The sequence below is a fragment of the Balaenoptera borealis genome (assembly GCF_965194805.1).
Source record: "Balaenoptera borealis genome assembly, chromosome: 18".
Taxonomy (NCBI): domain Eukaryota; kingdom Metazoa; phylum Chordata; class Mammalia; order Artiodactyla; family Balaenopteridae; genus Balaenoptera; species Balaenoptera borealis.
Genome location: NC_138877.1, coordinates 65,462,978 through 65,483,845, shown reverse-complemented (window position 1 = coordinate 65,483,845; position 20,868 = coordinate 65,462,978). Strand labels below are relative to the sequence as shown.

Sequence of the window (20,868 nt, the reverse complement as noted above, 5' to 3'; positions counted from 1 at the left end):
ATAACAAAAAAAAGAAGCAGACTCACAGATGTAGGGAACGAGCTGGTGGTTACCAGTGGGGGGAGGGAAAAGGGGAGGGGCAATATAGGGGTAGGGGATTAAGAGGCACAAAATATTAGGTATAAGTTACAAGGATATATTGTACAATATGAGGAATATAGCCAATATTTTATAACTATAAATGAAGTATAACCTTTAAAAAAAAAAGAATTGAAAACTGATATTTGTACACCCATATTCACAGTGACATTATTCACAATAGCCCAAAGGTGGAAACAACCTAAATGTCCATCAGTGGATGAGTGGATAAATAAAATGTGGTATATACATACAATGGAATATTATTCAGCCTTAAAAAAGGAATGGAATTCTCATAAATGCTACATTACAGATGAACCCTGAAGACATTATCCTAAGTGAAATAAGCCAGACACAAAAAGACAAATATTGTACAATTCTACTTCTATGAGGTACCTGGAGTAGTCAAATTTATAGAGACAGAAATTAGAATGGTGGTTGCCAAGGAAGGACTGAGAAGAGACGGGGATCAGAAATGGGGAACAACTGTTTAATGGGTATAGAGCTTCAGTCTGGGATGATGAAAAAGTTCTGGAGATGGATGGTGGTAATGGTTGCACAACAATGTGAATGCACTTAATGCCACTGAACTACGTGCTTAAAAATGGTTAAAATGGTAAATTTTGTTAGGTATATTTTACTACAATAAAAAAAAGTAAAAGAATGAGGCAGTCAGGGGAAAAAAAGGACTATTTTTGAAAAAATAAGAGAATTGGGCATTTTAAAAATGTAAGACTTCTTCTCCTTAAATCTAAAACAAAAACAAAAAATCTATATATGTTCCCAGCTAAGCATCACTGAACTTTCTTCCCTGATCAATTTCCCTTGGAAGGTAAGGAAAAAAGAGCAAAGTCAGTAGCCTTTGCTACTGACTTTGTGGGAAATACAGGTTATTTCCCACAAAAATTGTAATTAGCTTGAAGAAAGAGTAAGAAACAGAGGAACTATATTTAGAGCATACCAGCCATATATAATATTTTTGGTTCAGTTCATATTTGATTTAGAATGTGCAATAAATGTAAAATATACGGCACTTGGTCAGCATAACTGGCCATAAGAATGATCTGACATCTAAGAATTAATGACACTTACAGTGACAGCGTCTGAAAGCAGAAAGAAATTCACTTCAGGTCAACAGTAGTTACGTGGGCAGAGACTGGATTTTCTTCTTTATATAGCTCATATACATATTCCAAAATGTTTCACAATGAACATGGATTACTTTTATATTCATTAATTTTTAAAAAGTTACCCACTCCTAGGCATGTATCCGGAGAAAAACATGGTTCAAAAGGATACATGCACCCCAACGTTCATTGCAGCGCTGTTTACAATAGCCAAGATGTGGAAGCAACCTAAATGTCCATCGACAGATGAATGGATAAAGAAGATGTGGTACATATATACAATGGTATATTTCTCAGCCATTAAAAAGGATGAAATAATGCCATTTGCAGCAACATGGATGGACCTAGAGATTATCAGACTAAGTGAAGTTAAGTCAGAGACAGAAAGACAAATATATGATATTGCTTATACGAAGAATCTAAAAAAAAAAAATGAATACAAATGAACTTATTTACGAAACAGAAAGAGACTCACAGTCTTAGAGAACAAACTTATGGTTACCCGGGGGGAGAAGTGGGGTGGGAGGGGGAGGGATAGATTGGGATTGACATGTACACAGTGCTATATTTAAAACAGATAACCAACAAGGACCTACTGTATAGCACAGGGAATTCTGCTCAATATTCTGTAATAACCTAAACGGGAAAAGAATTTGAAAAAGAAGAGATACATGTATATGTATAACTGAATCACCTTGCTGTACACCTTAAACTAACACAACATTGTTAATCAATTATACTCCAATATAAAATAAAAATTAAAAAAAAGAAAAAAAAGTTAAGTTCTCCATGACTTATTTACACTAATTGAAGAATAAGAAATACTAGAAACGACATGATTTAAGGCCTAGAGTTTACACCACACATCTTCATATGTCCAAATCCTACTCCATCTCTGAGGCACAGCTCAAATGACTTGATTACACATGTGAAAATAAACCTTCCATTACTGTGGTTTCCATAACACTCTATAATATATATCTCCCACAGCACCTAACACTTATCACTACCTCCTGATATCAATTATTTATATGCTTACCTCACTCTAGAAAAAAATACATTCCTTGAGTGAATTCATTTTTCGTGTCTCTATAGCACCTTGTAATCAAATGAAAGGAAATGGAAACAAATTCCTGATAACTCCAACAAGGGACACTCCCACGTCCACTCAACACGGAGACCTGCCAGGAATAAGCCAGGGACGCAGAGAAGTCAGCACAGACATGGCCCTCAAAGAGACGTGCCTCACCGGGACACTCAGATCATCTCCCCCACGAGATGAGCAATGGCATTTTCAAAAACAGGTGTTGCTTATTTTGAATACAGTATGACCCTCTTTCAAGAAAAGAAGAATGCTTATTGCTGGCTTTGGGCATTTTATCAAGAAGGCACCTTCAGCAAAAATTGCAATGGAATTCTATTTGGAAAAAACCTGACCATTTCAGTCTATGTAGAAAAACCTCCAAAGATTAAGTATGACAAAGCTTTTTATTAAGTATTTGATTATACATACATAAAAAATGTCTATATAAAGTATTTCTGGGGCACTCACTTTCACTTATTTTACTATTCAGTTTTTAGGTATTTTTAAGATATGAAATGGGATTGGAACCCCAATTTATAACACTGAACTTATAAAAATAAGGAATCAGATGTCAATGGTTCAACCTATGAATCAAGAATCAATGTGCTTAGTGGTATAGGGTCACTTGAATGGCAAATATCAAAACAGCCTTCCCTGGCTCTTCATCTTAAAATACCATCAGTTCCCAGAACTAGTGTCCATTCCTATATCATTATGCAGGAAGTAGCAACTGAACAAGAATTGGTTTAAGAAACTCATGCTTAGTTTCTCACAATACAAGATTTGATAACCTTGAAAATAATCACTTTTCCTATTATCCATCCAAATATGATACAGTTCATTATTTAAATTATATGCAAGCCTACATCTGCAAACACTAGACTTCATTTGAAAACATGTCAGTCAAATTGTTATACTAGTTTATTCAAAATTTGAATATGAGAAATGAATTTAAGGTGTAATCCTAAAACTATCAAACAATTCAAATGTGAGAAAATTAGCCCTAATAAAGAAAATACAACTACAATCTGGAGAAAACATCAGAAAGCCAATTACGAATGATTCTGTAAGTGGTGGCAGCAGGGTGAACACCACCCTTGCAGAGGTACAGAAAACTTTTCATTCTTGCTCCCAGCGAACCCAACTCTACCCCTTCATTCATTCAAACTTTTACTGAGCACCACCAGAGACTAAAATAATAATAGTAATAACAATAATAAGACAGTACTTATCCTTAAGAAGTTCACAATCTTCTGAACTGGAATGTGACCTTTGAAGGTCACTAGAATACTCTGTGTCCTTTTGTGTAAATGTGAACAGTAATGTCCATCCCCATTTCACAAGTAAAGTTCAAATGCGATGAGAAAGCACCATGGTATGTTTAAGTACCAAATGAATGAAGCCATGGATTTTTTTTTTGACTTAGCCAGATTATGTTAAGTGTGATACCGGTTATCTTACCAAGCAATTGGAGAAACCTATCATTTCATTCATGCCCACCATTTAATCCACCACTTTAGACATTCATTCATGCCAGATACACCTAAGACATTCTGTAAGGTCTACCAAAGAAATGTTTCAGACCCTAGGACTCTTTATCCCCATAAGACCATGCTGTAGAAATGAGAGGCAGGGCATCCTCACACCTGCACTGTGGTTTTCTCTGATGATAAAATCTCTAAACAAAACCTGTGTCTGACTACGTCATAATAGTGAAATAGATGCAACTGTTTCAGAAGACTATTTAGAAAGTGATACCAACACTCTTCATTAAATCACACTGTTTCCAACAGATCAAGAGTATTTAAGTTCCAAATCTTAAAACTACTGCCAAAAAATATTTATACACCAGATGCAAAGAAATTTCAAACCAAATCACCAATAGATCTGTACTACAATTATTTGTGTTGCTATTGAGTTTTAATACATAAACCTTTTATTGTATAAAAATGTAATTATCAAACATACCATGCCTAAGTAATATTCAAAATGTAACCAAGTAATTTTTCAAAAATGAAAATGGGAAAAGGGTGTCACAGCCACAAATGTCAGCTATAACATTATAATAAAAAATGAGTCATTGATACGCCCAATGCCACTAGCCAAATTCTATTACAAACTCTAACATCAATTTCTAATCACAGGAAAAGTTAAAGAGATAAAGTACATTACAAAATTCAGAAGTTGGGAAGTATAAACATTTAATGAATTTTTTACAGTCAGTTTAAAGCAATGTACTAAAATATGGGTGATATTTTACCACAAAAAATTATTGTGCATTTTACAGTAGCACAGCTCTTTGATCTACTGCAGTTACTCTAGTTACTGCATAACTTATTAGTCTAGAAGTCAGGAGACCTGGACTAATTAATTCACTGTTAGCAAGAGGCTCTCACTAACTCATTGGGTTACCTGAAGCAGTAAATATGGCCATGCTAAATTGGATGTTTGGTAAATGAGACAATTGAAATAGAAGATCTACAGTTCTTGGGGATGGTGGTGTGCTGAATTGGGCGATTGGGATTGACATGTATACACTGATGTGTATAAAATTGATGCCTAATAAGAACCTGCAGTATAAAAAAACAAACAAAACAACTAATACTAAACTTTCATTGGGTTATTTGTATGGAAATATGTTAATATAAATGTTTCAGACATTATATGAAATTTCTAAAAACCTTATATTTGTATTTGTATGGAAATATGTATGGAAATATGTTAATATAAATGTTTCAGACATTATATGAAATTTCTAAAAACCTTATATTTGTATTTGTATGGAAATATGTAGGGAAATATGTTAATATAAATGTTTCAGACATTACATGGAATTTCTAAAAATCTTATATGTTATGGTATAATGTTATAAGTAATAATCCTAGTTATTACTTTAAAATGTATATCTCAGAAATAACTAATTTTCTTGTCAACTGCATTATTATGAACTTTCATCAAATCTTTAACAGTGGTCATTTTTAAGTCTTTTGTCATTTACAGACAGTTCTGGGTGTACTCTGATGCTTTTGCAAATATGTTCCTATAAAAGGCTTTCATCTTCAAGAAATTCATGGAAAAGACTCTGACAAGTACAGGTTTCTGGTAACTGACTGTACTGCTGAACTGAATGAATAAGCATTTTCAGAACTCTAATGAAAAACTGATGAACTCATAAAAGTGCTAACAAAAGATCAAGATGAAAAAAAAAAAAAAAGATCTACAGTTCTTTTCTGATAAACATCTCATAAGAGACTCAATAGGCCATGACACCATATCACCCCATCACTACCTACTGTATACTCCCGTCAACTACAATTTAAACTCTATTTTCTATGGTTAGTTATTTTACATAAACTAAAATGATGAATATCTCAAACTACACAGGTCTTCCTCAAATAATGGTAAGTGTACCATTTGAGAACCACTGTTACTTGCCAAATTATGATGAACAAAATGACATTGCTATTTGAATTCTGAAGGCACTAGCAGTGTCTCAGTTTTTCCCTTTACTGAATTTCACAAATAACTTACCACGTTTTAGCTTTACTAATTTACGTCTTTCAGTGCAGACAATAATATATTATTGGGTATTTTGGGGGACGAGCCATCTCTAGAATTCTTGTATGGCAGTGAAGCTAACAAAAAATAGGCAGTCATTTTAAATGGCGTTAACAATATGCCACAGCCCTTAACGTTCTAATTAATTTGTGAGATTAAAGAAAGCAAATAATAAAGTATAAAATAAGTAGAAGGTATATGTTTTCTGCAAATATTCTCATGGTAGCAAGGAAGAATCAGTTTTTTTTTTTTTAAGACATGCTTTATCTAAGACAATAACTGAAAAAATGTTAATTACCGTGCTGCAGCACTGAAGACAACTCAAATCACCAGAGAAAGTGTGGACTTAGGAATGACCCAGTCACACAGTATATGGTCTCCAGCGAAAAGTAACTACTGCAAATTGTGCCAATTAAGTACAACTTTCCAGGGTGAGCTAGTCACTGAAATGAAAAAACCTTCCTCTTAGAAGCTCCACAGAGTTAAGAAAACCCTATTAACATATTAAATTTGTTTTTAGAAAAGTCTTAATTTTTGAAGATACAGTATTTCTATATACCTTACACATGTGATTGCCCCCTATTTTCAAAGAACTCTTAATATACATTTCTCTCATCTAATCTTCACAGAAAGTCCTTTTTTGGGTGGCAGAGTGAAACTGCTGGGAATATGCAGGTCACTTCTTTAAGCCTACACTTTCTTACATAACTTGACCAATGTCACAGAATTATCAAGTGGCAAAGCCAAGATTAAAATCTAGGTTTCCTATTATTCCAGAGAGCTAGTAACATCAGTAATAAAAATCTAAGTTCAAGAAAAAGCATGAAGAAAAATATCACCAAACCAAAACCTAACTACTTTTTGCTTATACAGTAAGTTACAACAATAGGATAATTCTTCTGGTGAGCAGAACTATATCTTATTAAAAATACACTACTCATTACTCTGCAGCTTGACTTGTCACTCTTAACCATCCCAAATAAAGGTGAGTATACATAAGTAAATAAAAAAGGAATGAGGAATATAGATATCAAAAAGCTTTAGCAAAGAAGTTTATGTAGTGACTCATAAGAAAACCCTCTAAGACCTCATTCACAACCTATTTACTCTGGTCATCTCGTTTCTCACAGTCCCAACAGATTACATACTGCAAAGATAGTTGATGCTACAGACAGACACAAGTGAGCAATAAAAAGCAACAGCCTAAGGGGTAGAGAGAGTCTGACCAACAATGAACAGGAGATGAACTGCAGGATCCCCCAAGGGCCTCAAAGTAACTATTATACTGATGATCTCAAATCATCACGAAAATTAAAACTGTATTCAGTGAAATCTGCTTAAGGAGGCAGAAAAATATATACAGTCGGCCCTCTGTACCTACAGGTTCCGCAACCACAGATAGAAAATATTCGGGAAAAAATTCGCTGCGCAACTATTCACATAGCATTTGCATTACATTTACAACTATTTACATAGTATTTGCACTACATTATGTATTATAAGTAATCTAGAGATGATTTAAAGTATATGGGAGGATGTGTGTAAGTTACATGCAAATACTACACTATTTTATATAAGGGACTCGAGTATCCACAGGTTTTAGCATCCGAGGGGGCCCTGGAACCAATGCTGTGAGGATATCTAGGGATGACTATAATACACTGAGAAAAGTGTTCTGCCAAAGTTATCTTGAATTTTTCTTAGTACTTAATAGCTGTAAGTCTCAATTACGTGGAAAAATCTTCTTATGTTAGATACGTATGTATTCAAATATTGTGCTTTTATTAATCTATTTCACCCAGAACCCTGTAAATATTTTAAAATATTTTATTTAAACAATAAATAATATTTATTTTAAATGTTATCCCCAAAAAGGGCTATAATTAGAATTCACTAAGGTGGCCACTGAGTGTTTTGGTTCTGAGATACAAACCTACTGCAGCATGAAACTGAGATAAGGCATCAGCTAGCTGGCCAGCTGCAAGTAGTTTCTTGCCCAATTCAAGATGTTTGTCAACATCTGCATTTACTCCACATTCAGCACCTAAAAACAAATAAAAATAATAATAAATTAACTTTCCATGAACCAAGACTTAATTCTAAAGAATAAAATGTTAAAAATATAGTTGTCTGCCTCCGTCATTTACTTAGATGAGAAAAGTCACAGAAGCTGAAAAGCGACCTAGAGAAAGTAACAATAAAGTACAAACAGTGTTTCACTTTATAGAGTAGAAGCCACCCAAAAATATACCCATATCGACCTAGTTAGTCAAAAGAATGTACCCAGTCTACAAAATGCAAGGAAAACTGCCTAACACAGTAACTAGCAAAAATATTTATAATTTGTTGTTCAACAACAAAAGTAGAATTGCTTTGTTAAACTAGAATCTCACTTCAACGAATATTAGAGTCCACTACAATAATCAAGAACTTACTGAGCATCTACAGGGCACCAGGCACTGTTCTAGATATTTGGGATAAGTGAGCAAAACAAACAAAAACCTCTATCACTCGTGGCACCTGACATTGTAGTAGCAGGAGACAGACATAAGAAAGGAGTGAATTACAGAGTAAGGTAGGTAAAAAGTAGAGCTGCGTGAGGGGGGTCAGGAGTGGCGGGGCTTTCAGTATTAAATAAGGTGGTCAAGGGCCTCATTGAGAAGCTGACATTTGAGCAAAGACCTCCTTGAAGAAAGTGAGGACTCACCAGGCAGATATCTACTAGGATAAGAGCTCGCCAAGAAGAAGGGCCAGCTAGTACAAGGGCCCTGGGTCAGGAGCATGCCAGGTATGTCGTGGAAACAGCAGGGAGGTCAGGATGGCTACCACAGAGCCAACAAGGGAGATAACAAATAAGATGAGGTCAAAGTAGTAGAGGGTCCGACTAGGTACAGCTTTGGCTTCACTCTTAGCAAAATCGGGAGCTGGTGAGGAATCGTGAATAGAATAATACGATCCGACTGACCAGGCCAATTTTCAACCAACGTGCCGCCTCCCGGCTCTGAATTCATCCTTCAGTTCTTGACTGTAGTGATGGACCGGAGCGTGTAAGCATTCTTCTATACACTGAGCACAGCGTTAGGCTTTGTCAGTCAAGGGCGCTGAAGGGACACTGCAGGAAGGACACCTCCTGGTCCCCACGGCTGCCTTTCCTTTCTTCGGGCTCCTGCTGCGTGGTGTGCAGGCGGGAGTACAGCCAGTGGTGCCCTGGCCTAGCCGTACACCCAGGGATCCAGCCCCTCAGCCACCTGGAGCCTTGGTCACACGCCCCCTCCCAAGCAGGACGCCATGTACTCCAGGTTTCACACCCACAGCAGCACCCCAACTCCCTCCCACACCCAAGCCCACCAGCTGGGGCTCACCTACACCTGAGAAGGTGGTTTCTCGCTTCCCCAGCTACTGTGGACCAGCTCTATCCCCGGCAACTCAGCGCACTTTCCTACCAGCAACCTTAGCCTGCAACTATACTGTCTCCGATGAGGTCTGAACCCCAGCCTTGAGGAGGGGGTCCCCCTCCAAGTTGGTCCTTCCTTGCGGACTGTCTCTCAGTCCTAGACTATCTTGTAGAGTTCTCGCTACATCATTATGGTCACCCTATCATAACAATTCTTTATATTCAACTTCCCCCTTTAAAATCACCTTGTGGTTTCTGTCTCCCGCAGGGACCCAGACTTTTATACACAAATGGTACTAGGAGTGGTTCGAAGAGACAGAGCTACAAAAATGGGATTTAAGGATTGGTTTGGTCATGCCCTTGAGCTTGAGTGCAGGGCTGAGTTCCCTGTCAATGAGAAACAAGAGGTTAGTAATCTGTAGCAGGTAGTAGAATCAATTAATGAAGATATCATTTGTGGTTGACAGAAAATGAGTACTAACTGAGGCACATGCCTTGGAAACCCAAGTGGCTGCTGCACTTGACCATCATGGCAGTAATGATGGAAATAAGGACTGAGATGTGGGGTGGGTTCCTTTGAGCACACTAGAGCACTTACAGAGAGAAAATAACAAGCTCAGGGCCAACTCCTAGCTCCACTCAGTCTGAGAGATTCCATGGCAGCCTTGAAACCATCTCTCTCTCTCTTTATTTTTTTTTTGTAGCCACAGAGCTGATTTAGCTGAAAATCAGGCACAAAATTTAATTTTGAGGGCTGTTGAATTAAAACAATCGTTGAATTCAGAGTCTCGCCAAGTTTCTCCTGTGAAATTCAGGACATGTATTAGTAAAGAATGGGATCCTCAGACTTAGAAGGGAGACGTCTGGCTGCACCTGGATGAAGCCGACCAACTTAAACCTCCCAGTCCTTCTGAGCCTCCCTTACCAGTAGAAGCAGCGTGCCTTCCACTGTCGGAGACACCTAGCCTTCCACCGCTTCAAAGTCCTAGGACAACTACTTAGGGCAGATGCCATGAAAGGGGATGCTCACTCAGACCCACCCTAACCATTCCAGACGTCACTAGCAGGTATATACACTATGACCTAAGGAAAATAGTTTACACACCAAAGGAACTGCAAGACTTTGCTGATAAACTAGCAGAAACCCATGGAACACGTGTGGGAATGGATTCTAAAGGTGTTAGATCAAGAAGAGTGGAATATAACACTGTATCTGGTCTCATTAATTGATGTGTGCCCGCTTACTAGAGCAGAGCTCAGAAAACTGTTTTTGTAAATAAAATTTCACTGGAACACAGTCACGCCCCTTCATTACACATTGGCTAAGGCTGCTTTCATGCTACAATGGCAAAGTTGAGTAGTTTTGACAAAAACCATAGAGCCCACAAAACCTAGGGATGACTATAATACACTGAGAAAAGTGTTCTGTCAAAATTATCTTGAATTTTTCCTGGTACTTACAGTTGTAACTTAAGTTACATGGAAAATTCTCTTATGTTGGATACACACGCATTTGAATGTTATGCATTTATTTTATTAATCTACTTCACCCAGAATCCTGTATATATTTTTAAATATTTTATTTAAACAGTAAATAATATTTACTTTTAATGTTATCCCAAAAAAAGAACTATAAATTAGAATTCACTAAGACGGCCACTGAGTGTTTTGGTTCCAAGATACAAACCTACTGCAGCACGAAACTGAGAGAAAGCATCAGCCAGCTGTCCAGCTGCAAGTAGTTGCTTATCAAGGAAAAATGGGGTTTGCTGCTATACAATAGTGGCAAAGAGGGCTACATCTGGAACCCCGGGGATTCTCTAGGGTGTTAGTACTTCCATGCCCAATACTAAAGGTTAATTAAAAACTACAGCAACCACAAACAGAACAGTTAAGCACTCAGACCCTTCAGGAACAAAGGTTTGGGTTACGGCATCAGGTAAAGAAGCCAGAGTAGCTGAGGTTCCAGCTGAAGGCACGAGAAGTATGGAACAGGAAGTTGACAAAGGATGCCATATATATCAACTCTGACCTCATGACTAATCACAGACTCAGGACTGTAGTAGCTCTGCACATTTTCTCTTTATTTATACATATGTTTATTTGTATATACAGTCAATCCTCACAATTCACAGATTCTGTATCTCAGAATTTGCCCACTTCCTAAAATTCATTTGTAACCCCCTCCAATTCATCTGTAATCCCCAAATTAATATGCAGGGCGCCTTGGCAGTCATTTGAGGACATGTGAATGTGCAGAATGGTGACACACTTGAGTCACTCTAAGTGCATGTTCCGAGCTGAAGTCAAACAAGGTGATACTTTTTCTTCCTGTGTGAGCTCTCATGTTATAAGCAAGTGTCCTTTCTACAGTGTATTTAGTGTCATGTTTTTTATTTTTGTGGGGTTTTTTTTGTTTTTTTTTTTTGGTGATTTTACTGTTTAAAATGGCCCCCAAGCATAGTGCTGCCTAGTGTTACTAAGGGCAAGAGACTGTACTGTGCCTTTCAAAGAAAATATGTTTGGGGAATTCCCCGGCGGTCCAGTGGTTAGGACTCCACGCTTCCATTGCAGGGGGCATGGGTTCGACCCCGGGTCGGGGAACTAAGATCCTGCAAGCCACGCAGAGCAGGCAAAAAACTAAAAATAAATTTTTTAATTAAAAAAAAGAAGTTTGTTAGATAAGCTTCATTCAGACATGAGTGATAATGCTGCTGGCCACGAGTTCAATGTTAGTCAATCAATAATATATATTAAATAAGATATTTTTAAACAGAAACACACACACAACAAGGTTATGTTTTGATCTGTTGACAAACATGTAGTGACCTGAGGCCTTGCAGGATCCTAACCCTGAATTTCCTCCCAGGTACAATGGTTCAATATTTGCTAATTCAACGTTCATAAAGACATATGGAATATAGCTACCATGAATAAGGAGAATCAACTATATTAACCATATTTTCTCTAATTGCCATTTTTATTTTACAATATGCTGCTGGAATTAACTTTACAATTTCGTTTTTGTATAACTGAATACTGAACAGGACAGTGAAGGACTAAGAGTAGTAATTAGTAACAGCCTGTAACGGACACAATGACTGTTGCAAATGTATCTTCTCAACCAGGGTACAGGTGAGAATTTCTTCGCTTATAAGAAGAGCTGTATCTTGTTAGGTAGAAAATAGAGTATTTTGGGGGCTTCCCTGGTGGCGCAGTGGTTGAGAATCCGCCTGCCAATGCAGGGGACACGGGTTCGAGCCCTGGTCTGGGAGGATCCCACATGCCGTGGAGCAACTGGGCCCGTGAGCCACAACTACTGAGCCTGCGCGTCTGGAGCCTGTGCTCCGCAACAGGAGAGGCCGCGATAGTGACAGGCCCGCGCACCGCGATGAGGAGTGGCCCCCGCTTGCCGCAACTGGAGAAAGCCCTCGCGCAGAAACGAAGACCCAACACAGCCATAAATAAATAAGTAAAATTAAAAAAAAAAAAAAAAAATTTAAAAGAATCAGAGCCTCTGTCCAAAGTGGCCCTGAATGATTTAAAAAAAAAAAAAAAAAAGAAAATAGAGTATTTTTGTTGTTCTGAAGTTCAAATGTGTGTAGAAGGTGCATATGGACAGTAAGTAGCCAAAGCATTTCTCTTTTACAGGGAGCATGATGTGAAGTTTTTCAGTGTGCTAAAGGGACATTGCAGGAAAAAAAAAATCCGAAGAGTCATCACTCAGGAAGGTGGGAGAAAGGAGCGGGAGGGGCAGGAGGAACCCCCTGGAGCGCTGAGTGTTCTCACCTGATGGAGGCCGGGGTTACACGGGGTTACATACGCAGTTATCAACCCAGCAGATTTATACTTTAGAGTGGACATTTTATTCTATATAAATTTTAATCCCCCCCAAAAACTACTGATGATATGCATGTTAAAGTATTTAGGGACCTGTGTATTGATGTTATTTTGAAAAACATTTTTTAAAAAAGGATTAATGGATGGATAGAGAAATGCCCAGATGGATATGTGTTAAAAACAAGCATACTGGACTTCCCTGGCAGTCCGGTGGTTAAGACTCTCCGCGCTCCCAATGCAGGGGGCACAGGATCGATCCCTGGTCGGGGAACTAAGATCCCGCATGCTGCACGACGCAGCCAAAAGAAAAAAAAAAAACCAAGTATACTAATTACATTAATGGTAGAGTTTAGGTGCTGGGTATAGGACTGGACAGTATAAAACTGTTTCAACTTTGCAAAATGTTTAGTAACAAAATGTTGGGAAAACATACACTACGGTAAGTGTTTGGATGGGAGGAATACACACAGGGTGCTGTGAGGGCACAACTGAAGGCACCTAACACCTGTAGTTAAAATTAAATTTAAAATTCAACTTCTCAGTCTCACTAGTCACAGTGTAAATGCTGGATAGCTAGCGGCTAGTGTGTGGGACAGCGAAGATGATACAGAACATTTGCCACCATCACAGAAAGTTCTACGGGACAGTGCTGGGGGTGAGGTGGGGGACACGGTCTCCCCGAGGTCCCCCCTGAAACCTGACGGACAAATGGGGAGGATGGACCTGTGGGAAAAGGCTGAAGAGAGAAACCAGCACTCCAAACACAAAGAACATCATACTTAGAAGCCCAGAGCTCAAGATTAATGAGGCTTTCAGAGAACTCAAAGTCCAGGATTTCAGCCAGCTCTCCTCTCCATCATGACTTCACTGCTCTGAGTGGGTCGCTTTCACTGCTAGAGGATTCCAGTAAACAGCCAGAAGGGAAGAGGGAAACCAATAAACTCTCTGTTACAATAATCCAGGCGATATGACGCTGACCTGACCGTGGAGTAGTAGCAGTGGAAATAGAGAAGAATACACTGCTTAGAAAAATATGAGAAAGAAAAAGACGACTACCTGTGACTTATGTCAACTGTCTGGATGCAGAGGTCGAGTGAAGAAAGAGCAGGAGTCCAGGAAGACACCCAGAGCAACTATCTGGGCAACTGTCTGCTATTTCAGTCATCAAAAGCGAGCGAATTCCTGACTTCATCGAATAGAGCAAAAAGCCAAATGAAATGCACTTTACCTTACTATTTACCCTACTAAACAAAGCAGCTTGCTTTTCCTATTCCTGGTCTGCAGTTTCTGTATAGTGTTTTATTACCTTGGCTGCCTGTTGGAGCCCTCTGTACAACGGAGGAAGGGAAAAAGGGAGAGGGGGAAGGAGGAAATTGAAACTTGGTGGTCTCAAAAATTTGGAGCCCTAAAACTATAATTTAGAGATAAAATGCACCCCTTTGTTCACAGCAGCACTATTCACAACAGCCAAGACATGGAAACAATCTACTGAATGTCCATCAAAAGATGAATGGATAAAGATGTGGTACATATATACAATAGAATACTACTCAGCCATAAAAATGAATGAGATAATGCCATTTGCAGCAACATGGATGGACCTAGAGACTATCATCATACTAAGTGAAGTCAGTCAGAAAAAGACAAATACCATATGATATCACTTATATGTGGAATCTAAAATATGACACAAATGAACTTATTTACAAAGCAGAAACAGAGTCACAGACACAGAAAACAGACTTGTGGTTGCCAATGGGGTAAAGGGGGTGGGGGGAGGAATAGATTGGGAGTTTGGGATCAGCAGATTCAAACTATTATATATAGAATGGATAAATAAAAAGGTCCTACTGTACAGCATAGGGAACTATATTCAATATCCTGTGATAAACCCTAAAAGAATATGAAAAAGAATGTATGTATGTATGTGTATATGTGTGTATATATATATATATATATATATATATATATATATATATATATATATATATACGTATAACTGAATCACTGTGCTGTACAGCAGAAATTAACACATTTTAAGTCAACTATACTTCAATAAAATAAATTAAAAAAAAAAAAACTCAGGGTCCTGCAGAGCCCTATTTGTTTAGGGCAACAATGTGAAAATATCTAACCTATTTAAGAGCGTGTGGGTAAAATTTGGAGAAATCAGTTGGGGGATTTCAGTAGGCTGGGAAAGTACTGTTATTTTTCCCACTTAAAATGAAGATATAGGCTCCTGCCCTATGAAAATTCACTATGCAATATAGATTTAGAAACTCACTATATTCAGAATGTGAGGGTCACCTGTTTCCACCTATTCCATACCATATCCAAAAATATAACCTACTTTTCATAACGAAGATTATGGAAATTAATGTTTCATTTAACAAATGTTACTGAAATCTATATGTAAGACTGTGGCCATAACAGTAATGAATAAGGCAGTCTCTCCCAAAAAAGCAACAAGGAGAATCCAGCAGGCTTTAGCTTTATGAGAACTCCCCAGACTGCAGGTAATCATGGACTCTGAAGAGAGAGGCTATTTTCCAGCATTACACTGGAGTCTCTGCCACATACTGAAGTATTTACAGAATACATAATGTGAAGAATGGGATTGACTTCAAAATAATCTTGGAGAGGAGGATGAAAATATAGATGAAATAGGAGCGACCCGGTGTTGGTAATTTTTGAAGCTGGGTGACAGACGGTACACAGTGGTAAATGATACTATTTTCTCTACTTTGGTGTATTTTTAAGATTTTCCAAAAACAAAATTTTTTTAATTTAAATCCTTTCAATGAGGAGAAAACTGGCTGATAAAAACTACCCCTTACATTAAAAAAAATTTTTTTTGAAGAAAGTAGTCCATGGGGACTAGAGTAAGACAGTCACCTAAGCACATGAGCCTACCTCCCAACATGCTCAAATTCTAGAAATGACAGAATTCACTTAAAAAGATAAATGCATAACCTTGCTGGAAAAAAAATTTTTTAAAAGAAGAAGAGGGCCACCTAAAAAACAGAAATTTGGGAAAAATTCTCAAAACATAAAAAGGACAGGATTAGATTGGTGGGCAAAATCATATCCAAAGACCCTCTCAGGGGAAATGTACCATGGAGGTGGCTGCAGTTCTCTGAGGGATCCAAACTCTGATACAAGGAAAAGGAAGGGGCCCTGGGGATTTCTCTGCCTCCAGACAGGCAATCAGCCTTCTCCCACAATCAGAATTCAAAGATTAGCAATGAGCAATTCTGAAAAACAAAGATAATCATAAAATCAATCCATAAGAAACTAACACCAAATAAGAAAATTAAGGAACCAAACTTAGTGGAGCAAAAAAAAAAAAAAAAAAAAATCTAAAAATGAATACAATTGACATTCTTACAGATCCACAGGATGCCACACACATTAAAAAACAGACCAAATGTCTATGCACTGACTAATCTAGCAGTAGGGATGCAGTGGAGAAAAAGATGGAGAAACAAGATCATTTCTGCCAGAGGGAAGGAAGAGGAGTACTTAATATAGTACTTAATATAGTCAAATAAGTACTCCCTGAGAAGATGTTTGAGTTAAAGCATAAAAGGCGGGAGAGCAGTCCTGAATGACAAGAAGCCTCCAGCGTGCCAGAATATGACCAGGCAAGGAGCAGAAAATAAGCTCAAAGGGCTTGGGTAGGACCAAGCTCAACTTTAAGGAATCAAAAGGAGGCTCCCAGCGTGGTAAGGAGGATAGAGGATTCAGGCAATGCAGATCACACTGGGCCTTGCAGGCTACGGTAAGAGATCTGGGTTTTATTCTAAGAGCAGAGGGAAGTCATTAGATAGGTTTTTAGCAAGGAACTGACTATCTCATTTACATTTTAAAAAGATCACTTGGGCTGCGGTGTGGAAAACAGATTAGAGGCAGGCAAGAATGGAAAGAACTGTGGTGGTGTGAACCAAGGATAGCAAGTTGCATTACAGTAAATATACTCAGATTTCATTTATGCTTTAAAAAGAAGATATAGTAAATATTTCTGTACTGTTTAATTTTTTCTAGTAAGAATGTATTCGTGCGCTTAAAAAGTAAACTGAGGAATGTGTTTTGTTAACAATGTACTGATTAAATAATCACTTGCAGTTGAAAACTTTTAGAGAATATTTTGTTAACACCAGAGACATATTTTATAACTAAGCAGCCAATTAAGTCAGGAAAGAAGAGCAAAATAACCCTGCCTTAAACGTTTTCATCAAACTGTAGTTCAAAGGTATAGCATTATAATCAGACACTGCGGGGAATATAGATGATACAGACTCTAAAATTTTAAAGTCCTTATCTTTCATAAATACTAAAATATTTATGAATGAAATGACATCATGTGAAATGTTCCAAAATAATCCACAGGTATAGATGAAATAAGATTGGTCATGGGTTGAAAACTGTTAAAGCTGGGAGATTAGTACTTGGGGATTCATGATACCATTCCCCACCTTTGTAAATGTAGAAAATTTCACAAAATAAGGTTTTACTTTAAATCTTTTTAAGAGATAGAGGTGGGAAAATTAAAACAAAGATAGTTCATTTTGATCTTCTAAAGGTAAATTCTAATATAAACTCTACACCCATAAACATTTACAGTTCCTAGTGTAAAATATAAAGGACTGTGCGTCACTTATGCAGAAACAAGTGTGCAGAAACCATGTTAAAATGATACTAGAGAATGAACTAGGGATGGAATAAGAATGGTGAAAATGCTGTGTGTGGGCTGTGGAAGGATCCAGCCTGTTACAGTAAGAACAATTAATTACTAGAGCAAGTTGATGGGTTTATCTATGTGTTCTCAACATGTCAGGGGAAAGGAGGTAGTCTTCAAATTAGCAAGAAGATTGCAAACATCTCCCATTTACATTTTCTCAAAAGGGAAGATCAGATCAATGTACTGAATAGAAGATTCCAGATTGCCTGAGGAGGTAAGAAATTTGGATACGAGATAAACCATTAGACACAGTACTTTCCTTATCCAGTCATGAAAATGTCTAACAGGAAAGATGTAACACAAAAAGAAATTAAGAACCTTCTATATGGTGGATACTTTCAGTATATTTATTTCACTTAATTTTCACAACAAACCTAGAAAGTAAACATCTTTCATACTTTTATAACTGAGGAATCTGAGGCTCAACGAAGTTACTCAACCTGCCTGAAGACTCACAGTAACTGTCACAATAAGATTCAATTCCAAAGCCTAGCTTTCTTTGCACCACAGCTCAGGAAACTTTTCCCCATATAAACCAGGCTAAGCTTTCTTTCCACAGCTACTAAGCCTTGTATGCTTCACTCACTGAACCCATCATTTAATGCAACATTTTAGCCACAATCCTTTCCAACCTCACATGCGGAGCCTGAAGCCTAGTGGGAACCAAGAACACATTTGCGAAGTTCCTTGAAGTACTTTGTCCAGATGCCCCAGCCAGACATTCTTCACGGAGAGCCACAGCGGTGTCCTGCTTCAACAGGGCTTGACAGAGCCTGGGTCAAACCGTTGCTGCAACACCTCCCCACAGCACCCTGGAGGCCCCTCCTCGGCCACCTGCCACAATGGCCGAGTCCCCCTCGTGGCTGTGCCGGAGCGACCACCAGGACTCGGAGGCCCCCATCAACCACCAGACCCACCTGGAGCTCTACGCCTCCTACATCTACGTGGCTGTATCTTGCTGCTTTGACCCCGATGGTGTGGCTGTGAAGGACACTGCATAATATTTTGTTCAGCAGTGTCATGAGGAGAGAGAATACGCTGAGAAACTGATGAAGCTGCAGAACCAACGAGGTGGCTGAATCCCAAACTCTTCAGGATACCAAGAAACTAAACCATGACGACTGAGCAAGCCCGCTGAATGCAACAGAACATGGGTTACACTTGGAAAACAGTGTGCATCAGTCCCTACCGGAACGGCACAAACTGTTCACTGACAAATGATACCCACTTGTGTGATTTCACTGAGACTCACTACCTGAAGGAGCAGATGAAATCCAAAGAACTGGGTGACCATGACACCAGCTTGCACAAATGGGGGCCCACGAACCTGGCATGGCAAAGTATCTCTCTTACAAGCACACCCTGGGAGACAGGGACACTGAGAGCTGAGCCTCGGGCTGGCTTCCCATGGCCACAGGGTCACTTTCCTGGTCACCAAGGCAGTGCATGCACGTTGGGGTCACCTTTACCTCTTCTGTAAGTTGCACTAAAACATCCATCTACGTTCTTTCATTTGTACTATTCCTTCAAATAAAGTAATGTGGTATCCCTTCAAAAAGTTACGTATACTGTCACCCCAAAGGTTGAGCTCCTCTCCAAATTAAGTTTCTCTTGCCTTCGATGATTAAAAGAGGTATCCAGCATTTCTCTGTGCCTTTTAAATAAAACTCAGATCTTTCTGATGTTACAATTTTACCCAATGTAATTTCTATTTAATAACGTGATAAGTAAATACCACTTCCTCTACAAGAATTTCAATCACCCAGGGAGAATTATCATTCCTCCAGTGCACCTTGGTCACTTTTCCATAATAGAACTTGCCATAGTGTACATGGCGGTTGTGTAGGCCCCTTTCTCCCCAAAAGAGATGGTGTGTCTCCTAACTGGGATCTTCTCTCACCTTCCTCCACATCCAGCCCCCATGCTACTGCAAGAGCAATCCTCCCAAGATGCACTCCTAGTAACAATTCTGCAGTATTTTCAGGTCGCTGGCTAGATTCAACCTAAGTCCCTTCAGATCTAAAGGCAAACAAGACCCTTCTTGATCAGGTCCCTTGATGTGGGCCCAGCCTTATCACCCCTCACTCCTTCACCTCTTACTTTATACTCCTATAACATACTGAACTGGTTGAACTTTCCTGAACATACCAGTTCTTATGCTGCATCCCTTTAAACTTGCTATTCCATGAAAAGGCCTTCCCCACTTGCCCACCTGGAAAATTTCTACTCCTCCATCAGGATTCTGCCCTCAAATGCTGGTTCCTTTGTGACACTTTCCCTCACTACCTCAGTGAGAAGGTGGGGAAAGTTCCTCCTATGCTCCTGCTATACTGTGCCTCCCTCCACTCACAAGTACATGACTTTGCTTTGCAATATCACAGTCTCAGTAAGCTGACCTTCACAGCTTGCCTGCCTCTCACAACCCCCATAGTCCCAAACCTGATCAAAAAGCAAGTCGGAGAAAATGAACGGTCTTTTCTTCTCTTTATCACCTAGTTCAGTACCTTGCACAAAGCGGACACTCAATATTTATTGAATGAATGTAACTAAATTCCTTCTTAAATGTATAATTCATCAGAATAATAGAAGCTAAGATATGTAACAACAATTAAAAAATCAAACTTATACTACTACCAAAGGCTCATAAAGACACTAATATGTTTCTTAAAAAATTGCAAATGTGGCTGTTTTTGCAATATCTCAACTGTGTTATTTTGAGCCATGGATAATTTTTTATTCCATTGCCACATCCTGGGAGACACTGACAATGAAAGCAGTCTCCTAATTCTGAGAGATCAGACAACCAAACATCCTGCCATCTCCTGAACAGAATTAAACAATAGGTTTCTCCATAGACAAGCCTCAACCAAAGGTCAGCAAAATATACAAGAAGGACAGGAAAAAAGGTGGAGTAGCTAAGTCTTTCACTGAAGTTAGTATTAGAATCTGTCATATTTTAGAGAGCAAAATATAAAGAATTTTAAGAAACATAAAGTTGAGGGGTTAAAAGCATGATGTGCTGAGAGTCACAAGACTGGAGCAACCA

The 20,868-nt window shown here is 38.5% G+C and overlaps 1 protein-coding gene across 2 annotated transcripts in view; it reads right to left on the bottom strand.

Annotated features, from left to right (window-relative positions):
• DNAJC3 (DnaJ heat shock protein family (Hsp40) member C3) overlaps positions 1 to 20,868 on the bottom strand; it is an 87,558-nt gene that overhangs the window by 60,073 nt on the left and 6,617 nt on the right. Inside the window, exons 1-2 of one of the 2 annotated variants that reach the window (XM_082366125.1) lie at positions 7,781 to 7,893; positions 1,802 to 1,841 (exon numbers count right to left, since the gene is read on the bottom strand). Coding sequence is in view for 1 of the 2 variants with exons in the window: in XM_082366124.1 (XP_082222250.1) it covers positions 7,781 to 7,891 (111 nt within the window). In the remaining variant the exon portion in view is untranslated. Of the gene's footprint in view, positions 1 to 1,801; positions 1,842 to 7,780; positions 7,894 to 20,868 lie in introns of those variants that run through there. The other variant, XM_082366124.1, reaches the window with a different exon arrangement.